General features: G+C 43.5%; 1 protein-coding gene across 1 annotated transcript; it reads left to right on the top strand.

The window, feature by feature from the left end:
• The first annotated feature begins 552 nt into the window (after nt 1–552).
• LOC140463150 (acyl-coenzyme A diphosphatase NUDT19-like) lies at nt 553–10503 on the top strand. The gene is made up of 2 exons (XM_072556915.1): nt 553–722; nt 5786–10503. The coding sequence occupies exon 2, from the start codon at nt 5791–5793 to the stop codon at nt 6976–6978; it is 1188 nt and encodes a 395-aa protein (XP_072413016.1). The 5' UTR covers nt 553–722; nt 5786–5790; the 3' UTR covers nt 6979–10503.

Genomic DNA, 10503 nt, shown 5'->3' on the forward strand with positions numbered 1-10503 from the left:
AATGGTTGCTGAACGTTGTGCAATCGTTGGTGAACTTCCCCACTTAAAACCTTATGATAGAGGGAATGTCATAGATGAAGCAGCTGAAGATGTTTTGGTCTTGGCCACTACTATTTCTGAGGAACTCCTGCAGAAATGAACTGGAGCTGACATGATGACCTCCAATGACCACAACCTCTTTCTATGTGCCAACTATAACTCCAATCAGTAGCGAGTTTGCCCCCTGTTACGCATTGATTCCAGTTTTGCCAGGGCTCCTTGATGCCACACTTGGTTGAATGCAGCGTTGGTGTCAAGAGTTGTTCTTCTCACTTCTCCACCAGGGCTGCATATTCTTTATATCCATATATATTCTTTGTATTGAACTCCTTAACCCAAATTCCTGAGTTGTGAAGAAGAGTCAAATGGACCCAAAATCTTAACTCTGCGTTTTCCCAGCAGCTACTGATTCGCAATTTTTGTTGCACTGTCACGTCCTCTCTGTGCACATGCCTGGGAAATGCAGACTTTAAACACGCAGACGTGGCGTTCCTGGGACCGTGCGCAGGCGCGGCTCTGAAGCTAGTGCGCAGCCCTCGGTGAGCTCCGCTTCTAAGTGTCCAATTTTGGACATGGAGTTGTGTTTGTGTTAATGTTCCGGACTGTGCACAGCTGGTAAAGACACGCTGTCAGTTTTTGACACTTCGGAAACTTAACGACACTGTGATCTGGAACAAACCTCGGTAAGAAAACTCTGTCATACAGTAACGAACTCGGAGTTAGAGTCAGTACCTAGACTTCAGCCGAGAGGTATTGCCCAACATTATACAACGCGTTTATTTTACAACAGGGAAGGGTGGGCACTCTCGGGTAAAACCCCGAAACTGCCGCCCGATCCAGAGGAAAGGAAAGGCCCAGGTGCATTTCAGCTTATCCAGGCTGGAGGAGTGTGAACCTCAACTGGCCTGCCACTGCACATGGGGAAGTGGTGGTAAGAGGCTGGGCAGTCACAGTGTTTGGAGGGAGGCATTGAGGAGGGAAACAGGAATCTGGGGCAGAAGGAATGGGATTTTGAGGACAAAAAGCCTGATTTTAGTAATGGGTTCAGGGGTGAAATGGCTTGAGTGGGTTGGTTGCGGGAGTTTGAGGCAGTGGGTAGAGGAGTGGTGGCTTGGGGTTTGAGTTGAAGTTGAGAATTGAGGTAGGGTTTCTGGGAGCAGAGAGGTGGGTTGGATTGAGGAAGAGTGTTTTCACTGAGTGAGAGAGGTATTTGAGATGAATCGTTTGACGAAACTCAAGGCCTGTCCAGAAGCCCAGAGGAACTATCCTTGTGGTTTGCAAAGAAAAAAGATTTTTCAAATATTATGTATTTAGCTGGGCCTTGACTGGCCTGTAACTCAATTCCTGGTAACTTTGTGACAGGTAAACCAGTGGTTCTTCTTTCCTCAGGTTTCCACGTATCTAATCTAATCTGATACTGTAATGAAGTTGCAACAACATGAAGTGAGAAAGACTGAGATATAGCAGAACATTCTTGGAATTATAGAGGATGATTTACAATCCTCATAGAACATACCACAACACGATACAGGCCCTTCAGCAGTTGATGTTGTACTGACCTTTTATCTTCCTCTAAGATCAAACTAACCAACATACCCTTCATTGTCCTATCTTCCATTTGCCTATACAAGAGTTGCTTAAATGTCCCAATGTATCTGACTCTACTACCACCACTGGCAGTGCATTCCATGTACCCACCACTCTGTGTCAAGAACCTACCTCTGACATCTCCCCTAAACCTTCCTCCAATCACCTTAAAATTATACCCTCTCGTTATAGCCATTTCCACGCTGGGAAAAAAAGTCTCTGGCTATCCATTCTATCTATGCTTCTCATCATCATGTACACCTCTATCAAGTCACTTCTCATCCTTCTTCGCTTCAATGAGAAAAGCCCTAGTTCCTTCAACCTTGCTTCATAAGATATGCCCTCCAGTCCAGGCAGCATCTTGGTAAATCTCGTCTGCACTCTCTCTAAGGCTTCCACATTCCTTCTTATAATGAGGCAACCAGAACTTAACACAATATTCCAAGTGTAGTCTAACCAGGGCTGTACAGAGCTGCAGCATAACCTTGTGGCTCTTAAACTCAATCCTCCCCTGCTAATGAAAGCCAATACACTATATGCCTTCTTAACAACCCTATCAACTTGGGTGGCACCTTTTAAGGGATCTATGGACATGGACCCACGGTTCCTCTTTTCCTCTGCACTGCCAAGAATCCTGCCTTTACCCTTATATTCTGCATTCAAATTCAACCTTCCAAAATAAATCACCACTCTTTTCCAGGTTGAACTCCATCTTCCGCTTATCAGCCCTGCTGTGCATCCTGTCAATGTCCCGTTGCAACCTACAACAGATTTCCACGCTATCCACCACTCCACCAACCTTTGTGTCATCAGCAAACTTACTAATCCAATCTTCCACTTCCTCATTGCAAGTCATTTATAAAAATCACAAAGAGCCAAGGTCCCAGAACTGATCCCTGGGGAACAGCACTGGTCACCAAATACTATGGGTCAACAATTATGTATCCAGACAGCCAGATTTCCCTGTATCCCATTCCTCCTTGCTTTTTGAATGAGCCTACAAGGGGAACCTTATCAAGCGCCTTGTTAAAATCCATGAACATCACATCCACTGCTCTACTGTTATTAATGTGTTTTGTCACATCCTCAAAGAATTTAGTAAGGTTTGTGAGGCGTGACCTTCCACTCTCAAAGCCATGCTGACTTTCTAATCAAGCTGTGGTTTTCCAAATAATCATAAATTCTGTCTCTCAAAGTTCTCTCCATAAGTTTTCCCACCATAGACATAAGACTGGTCTGTAGTTATCAGCATTATCCCGACTCTATTTCTTGAACAAGGGACTAACATTTGCTGCCCTCCAATCATCTGGCAATACTCCAGTGGATAGTGAAGATGCAAAGATGGAACAATCTTTTCGCTCACTTCCTGTAGGAACCTTGGGTATATCCCGTCTGGCCCAGGGGACTTATCTCTCCTTATGCTTTTCAAAACTTTCAGCACAACTTTCTAGGCACTGACCCGAATGTAAGTTTGCTCACTGAACTGGAAGTTTCTTTTACAGATGTTTCATCACTATGCTGGTTAACATAATCAGAGAGCCTTGGCGAAGCACTGGCGTTAGTGACCACTTTCTATTTATGTATTTAGGTTTCCTTAGGTTGATGATGTCATTTGCTGTGATGATGTCATTTCCTGTTCTTTTTCTCAGAATGTGGTAAATGGGGTCCAAATTGATATGTTTGTTGATTAGAGTTCAGGTTGGAATGCCATGCTTCTAGAAATTCTCGTGCATGTCTCTGTTTGACTTGTCCTAGGATAGATGTGTTGACCCAGTTAAAGTGGTGTCCTTCCTCATCTGTGTAAGGATACAAGTGAGAGTGGGTCATGTCTTCTTGTGGCTAGTTTTCTGCCTGTTTGCCCAACGTAGTGTTCGTTACAGTTCTTGCAAGCTACTTTGTACATGACAATAGTTTTGCTTGTTGTTTGTATGGAGTCTTTCGAGTTCATTAGCTGCTGGTTTAGTGTATTGGTGGGTTTGTGGGCTACCATGAGACCAAGAGGTCTGAATAGTCTGGCAGTCATTTCCAAGATGTCTTTGTAGGGGAAAGTGGCTAGGGTTTCTGGACAGTTTGTCTGCATTTTTGGATTTGTTGCTGAGAAGTCAGTAGACTGTGTTCATTGGGTACCCATTCTTTTTGAATATGCTGTACAGGTGATTTTCCTCTGCTGTTTGTAGTTCCTCTGTGATGCAGTGTGTGGTGGCTCATTGAAATAATGTTCTAATGCAGTGTTGTTTGTGGGCGTTGGGATGATTGCTTCTATAGTTCAGTATTTGGTCTGTTTATATTGTTTTCCTGTAGACGCTGGTTTGAAGTCCCTAACCTCACTCTGGTCATCTTCTTGTTCCTCACAGAAGTGTAGAATGCCTTAGGGTTTTCTAAAGCTTTTTCATGCCTCCTTCTTGTTGTCCTAAGTCCATTCTTCGGTTCCTTCCTAACTACCTTGTAACCTTCTAGAGCCCTGTCTGATCCTTGCCTCCTCAACCAAGACAAGTCAGCTTCCTTTCTCTTGACTAGATGTTCAACATTCGTTGTCACCCACAGTTCTTTCAACCTATCATCCTTTTCTTGCCTCAGTTGGACAAACCTGTCCAGCACCGTCAGCAAGTGCTCCCTAAACAACCTTCACATTTCTCATGTGCATTTCCCTGAGAACATCTGTTCCCAATTTAGGTGCCCCAGTTCCTGCCTAATAGCATTGTAATTCCCCTCCCCCATTAAATATTTCCCCATACCATCTGCGCCTATCCATCTCCAGGAGTATAGTAAAGGTCAGAGAGTTGTGATCACTTTCACTGAAATGCTGTCCCACCAAGAGGTCAGACACCTGTCATGGTTTGCCAAGCACCAAATCCAATATGGCCTCCTTTTTAAATTGGTCTCTCCACATATTGAGTCAGAATCCTTCCTGGATTCACCTGAAAAAAAACTGCTCCATCCAAACTATTTGAACTAAGGAGGTTCCAATCATTATTAGGGAAGTTAAAATCACCATGAAAACAACCCTGTTACTTCTGCACCTTTCCAAAATTTGCCTCAATCAGCTCCTCTGTGTCTCTGTTGCTCTGTAGAAATCTCCCAATAAGATGACTGCTCCTTTGCTGTTTCTGACTTCAACCCATATTGACTCTGTAGACAAACCCTCTGCGATAACCTCCCTTTCTTCAGCTGTGATACTATCCCTGATTAGCAATGCCACTCCTCCACCTCTTTTACCCCACCCCAACCCCACCATTCCTTTTGAAACATCCAACAACTATTCCTGTCCCTGTGATATCCAAGTCTCCATGATGGACACAACACCATAGTACCAAGTACTGATCCATGCTCTAAGTTCGTCACCCTTATTCCTGACCCTTCTTGCGTTAAAATCGATGCACTTCACCCCATCTCACTGACTGCACCTTTGCCCTATCAATCGTCTGTCCTTCCTCACAGACTCTCTGTATGCTGTATCTGGCTTCTCACAACCTACTCCATCATCTGATCCATAACTCTGGTTCCCAGCCCCTACCAATCTAGTTTAAACCCTCCCAATCAGTTCCAGCAAACCGCCCACCCAGGATATTGGTGCTTCTCCAATTCAGGTGCAACCTGTCCTTCTTGTACAGGTCCCATCTTCTCCAGAAGGTATCCCAATGATCTACATATCTGAAGCCCTCCCTCCTACACCAGTGCTGTAGCCATGTGTTCATCTGTACTCACTGTCTGTTTCTAGCATCACTAGCCTGTGGCATTAATAGCAATTCTGAGATTCCTACACTGCTTGTCCTGCCTTCTAGCTTCCAACCTAACTCCAATGTTACACAATGCACTGCCCAATTTGACTGTTCAGGAGTTGAAATCCAGATCAGTGATCAAATTTCCACAAGACAATTGTTGTGTATTATTTTGATTGAGATTGGGGAATCTTGTAGAGTTGACCAGATCGGATTATGGAGAGTTGTTGGGCGGGGGTTGAGGGCGTGGGGGGCAGTACGTAAGCTTTCTAGTAAATCTGCTGTTTTTGAGAGTTCCTTATGAAAGATTTGAGCCCTCCATGTTAGAAAGTGTTGGGGTTGTTGGTCTGAGCAAGAAGACATTAGGATTGCTGATGAGCTGTAAGAGCTCTACAGTTCCAGCAACAAGTAATAAATTAATAGATTGTACCTTGTTGCAGCAAAGATGAATCGAGACTTAAAGTATTGGAAGGAAGCAGCCACTGTCATCTTGACTTCAGGTGTTCGAAATTGCTTTGTGAATAAAGATCCCACCAGTACACAGACTTGTCAGCCTCCACGTTCAGTGCCGAAACAAAAGAGAAATGCAATTCACTCATGGTTGGAGAAACCTGTCTTTGATTATGCTGTACTTATGTTACAGCGGAGCGCAAAAAGCAGTTTCTTGCCTCATGCTCAGGTATTCCCTGGAGGTACGGTCAGTCCGTCTGATTTTTCCAATGAGTGGATTCAGATGTTTCGGTCCTTTTGCAAGCCACCTAACTTTAAACTAGGTATAGTCAGGCAAACCTCCAAGAGAGCTCCAATCCTTGCAACGGACAGGAGAAAGCTAGGATCTGAAGTCCCTGGAGAGGTGGCTTTTCGTATTTGTGCTATTAGGGAAACTTTTGAAGAATCAGGGATTCTACTTGTGAAGCCGAATACCCCTGAAACATGTTCGAGCAGCCAAGGAGCCATAAAGCTCACACAGTACGACCAAAAAGAACTTGCAAATTGGAGGCTGCTTGTGCAGAGAAATGCAGCAAATTTTATAAAGCTTTGCAAAGAGCTAGACTGTATACCAAATATTTGGGCATTGAAGGAGTGGAGTAATTGGTTAACTCCCACTCACTTGGAGAGAAAACGTTTTGATACTGCATTCTTCATCTGTTGTTTGCAAGAGATTCCTTTCACACTGCAAGATGGTTATGAAACTGTTTCCTACAACTGGATGTCCCCACCTGATTTTGCTGAAGGCTACATTTCTGGGAAATTCTACATCCCTCCCCCGCAGTGGTATGAACTGAGCAGACTCTGCCAAATACCCCATTTCCAAGATCTGCAGCAGTTTAGCCAGCAGCGGGCATTGGAAGGCTGTGAGCGATGGCTTCCAATTCGTCTTCTTGCTTCTGATGGCTCTGCGATTTTGTATCCTGGCGATGACCTTTATCCAGAGGATCCAGATTACACAGGAGAAAAGCAGGTGAACATCACTTCCTCAAAAACTCTGGAACAATTGAGGTTAGAGGTTACCAAACTAAATCGCGCGGAACTGAGAGATTTGCATGTTATAATACTGTACGTGAATATTGAGCCCCCATATAAACATATCAACCCACTAATGGTGAACCCAATACTTTCCAGTTATCTGTAAATTCTTCCAATGAATCAACAAAAATATCTGTCAAAAATGTTCTTAAATGATCAAAGTTTATTTTTGAATGTTTTCAAATAGAACACTGGTAACAATATCAAAAAAGAATTAGAACATTACAGCGCAGCACAGACCCTTCGGCCCTTGATGTTGCACCTACCTGTGGAACCAATCTGAAGCCCAACCAACCTACACTGTTCTATTCTTGTCCATATGCCTGTCCAATGACCATTTAATAGCCCTTAAAGTTGGTGAGTCTACTTCTGTTGGAGGCAGTGCGTTCCATACCCCTAATATTCTGAGTACAGAAACTAGCTCTGACATCTGCCCTATATCTATCGCCCCTCAATTGAAAGCTGTATCCACTTGTGCTAGCCATTGCCATCAGAGGAAAATGGCTCTCACTGTCCAACCTATCTAACCCTCTGATTATCTTATGTCTCAATTAAGTCACCTCTCCACCTTCTCTCTAACGAAAACAGCTTCACATCCCTCAGCCTTTCCTCGTAAGACCTTCATTCCATTCCAGGCAACATCCCTAGTAAATCTTCTCTGAATCCTTTCCAAAGCTTCCACGTCCTTCCTATATTGCGAAGACCAGAACTGTACACAATACTCCAAATGTGGCCGCAGCAGAGTTTTGTACAGCTGCAGGATGATCTCATGGTTCCAAATCTCAATCCCTCTACTAATAAAAGCTAACGCACCGTATACCTTCTTAACAACCCTATCAAGCTGGGTGGCAACTTTTAAGGATCTGTGTACTTGGACACAGAGATCTTTCTGCTCATCTACACTACCAAGAATCTTACCATTAGCCCAGTAATCTGTATTCCTGTTACTCCTTCCAAAGTGAATCACCTCACATTATTCTGCATTAAACTCCATTTGCCACCTCTCAGCCCAGCTCTGAAGCTTATCTATGTCTCTTTGTAATCGATAACATCCTTCATTACTATCCACAACTCTACCGACCTTAGTGTCATTTGCAAATTTACTAACCCATCCTTCTATGCCCTCATCCAGGTCATTTATATAAATGACAAACAACAGTGGCCCCCAAAACAGATCCTTGCGGTACCCTACTGAACTCCAGGATGAATATTTCCCATCAACCATCACCCTCTCTTTTCTGATCCAAACCATTAAATTACCCTCAATCCCATGCCTCTGTATTTTGTGCAATAGCCTACAGTGGGGGAACCTTATCAAATGCCTTACTGAAATCCATATACACTACATCAACCCACTTTTCCCTCATCTACATTTGGTCACCTTCTCAAAGAATTCAATAAAGGTTGTGAGGCATGACCTACCCTTCACAAAACCATGTTGGCTATTCCTAATTAACTTATTCATCTCTAGATGATGATAAATCCTATCTCTTGTAACCCTTTCCAACACTTTTACCCACAACCGAAGTAAGGCTTCCCGGTCTATAATTTCCAGGGTTGTCTCTACTCCCCCTCTTGAACTAGGGGACAACATTTGCTATCCTCCAGTCTTCTGGCACTATTCCTGTAGACAATGATGACATAAAGGTCAAAGCCAAAGGCTCGCAATGTCATCCCTGGCTTCCCAGTGAATCCTAGGATAAATCCCATCGGGACCAGGGGATTTATCTACTTTTATACTTTTTAGAATTGCTAAAAAATCTTCCTTATGCACCTCAATCCCACCTATTCTAGTAGCTATATCAAAGTATTCTCCTCTAGTGTGAATACTGAAGAAAGGTATTCATTTAGTGCTACCCCTATCTCCCCTGACTCCATGCACAACTTCTCACCACCATGCTTGATTGGCCCTAAGCTTACTCTAGTCATTATTTTATTCCTGATATAGCTGCAGAAAGCCTTAGGGTTTTCCTTGATCGTATCCACCAATGACTTCTCATGCCCCCACCTGGCCCTTCTTAGCTCTCTCTAGGTCCTTCCTGGCTAATTTGAAACTCTCAAGCGCCCTAACTGATCCATCACATCTCATCCTAACATAAACCACCTTCTTCCTCTTCGTTAGTAAACCACGGCTCCCATGCTCGACAACTTCATTCCTGCCTGACCAGTACGTACTTGTCAATGACCCGCAGTAGCTGGTCCTTGAATAAGCTCCACATTTCAATCGTGCCCATCCCCTTCAGTTTCCTTCCCCATCCTATGCATCCTAAATCTTGCCTAATTGCAACATAATTGCCTTTCGTCCAGCTATAACACTTGCCCTGTGGTATATACCTATCCCTTTCCATCTAACCAAATTGTGGTCACTATCACCAAAGTGCTCAGCTATCTCCCAAATCTATTGTGGCCTCGCCCCTTGTTGGCCTGTCTACATACTGTGTCAGGAAACCCTCCTGCACACATTGGACAAAAACTGACCCATCTAAAGTACTTGAACTACAGTATTCCAGTCAATATTGGGAAAGTTGAAGGCCCCCATAACATCTACCCTGTCACTCTTGCCTCTAATGAGGATCATCTTTGCTATCCTATCCTCTACATCTCTGAAACTATTTGGAGGCCTATAGAAAACTCCCAACAGGGTAACTTCTCCTCTCCTGTTTCTAACCTCAGCCCATACTACCTCTAGTAGATGAGTCCTCAAATGTCCTTTCTGCAACTGTAATACTGTCCTTTACTAACAATGCCATACCTCTTTTACCATTTTCTCTGTTCTTACTGAAACATCTAAATCCTGGAAGCTGCAATAACCATTCCTGTTCCTATTCTACCCATGTCTCTGAAATGGCTGCAACATCAATCCCAGGTACCAACCCATTCTGCAAGTTCATCCACCTTATTCCATATGCTCCTGACGTTGAAGTAGACACACCTCAAACCAACTTCTTGCCTGCCTGTGCCTTCTTGTGATCTTGAAATTTTAGTTCTGACTTCACTACTCTCATCCTCCCATATACTCTAACTACAATTTCGATTCCCACCCCCTGCTGAATTAGTTTAAACCCACCCAAACAGCATAAGCAAATTTCCCCTCCAGGCAAATTTCACCTCTGGTTCAGGTGAAGACCATCCTGTTTGTCGAGGTCCCACCTCCCCCCAAAAAGAGCCCCAATTATCTAGAAATCCAAAATCCTCCCTCCCTGCACCATCCCTGTAGACACATGTTCAACTCCTCCCTCTCCCTATTCCTCCAGTTAGGGTTTTTGTTATGTGTACTCATGTACGTGTACTCAAAGATACCTCGGTACGAAATAGAAAAATAAAGCAAAAGTACCATAAATTAGCAACTATTAATCATTCCAAATGATTGGAAGAGACAGATGGCATTTTAGGAAAAGATTAAGATATATGTGGCACAATGTTTGAGTGGAGAAAGTTAGTCTTGAACAAGATCCCAGTGGAGACTAATGTGACATACCTGACTCCTAATATTTGTAATTGTGCCTAACTGGTTAATGTTAATTGTACCTATTTCTATCACACAATAAATGACAGCTTACTTCAGACAAGTATTTCTTATTGCTAAGACTCAACATAGGTCTATCCTCTACCATTGATAAATAGACTAGCT

This window comes from Chiloscyllium punctatum, chromosome 37 (assembly GCF_047496795.1).
Source record: "Chiloscyllium punctatum isolate Juve2018m chromosome 37, sChiPun1.3, whole genome shotgun sequence".
Classification (NCBI taxonomy): Eukaryota; Metazoa; Chordata; class Chondrichthyes; order Orectolobiformes; family Hemiscylliidae; genus Chiloscyllium; species Chiloscyllium punctatum.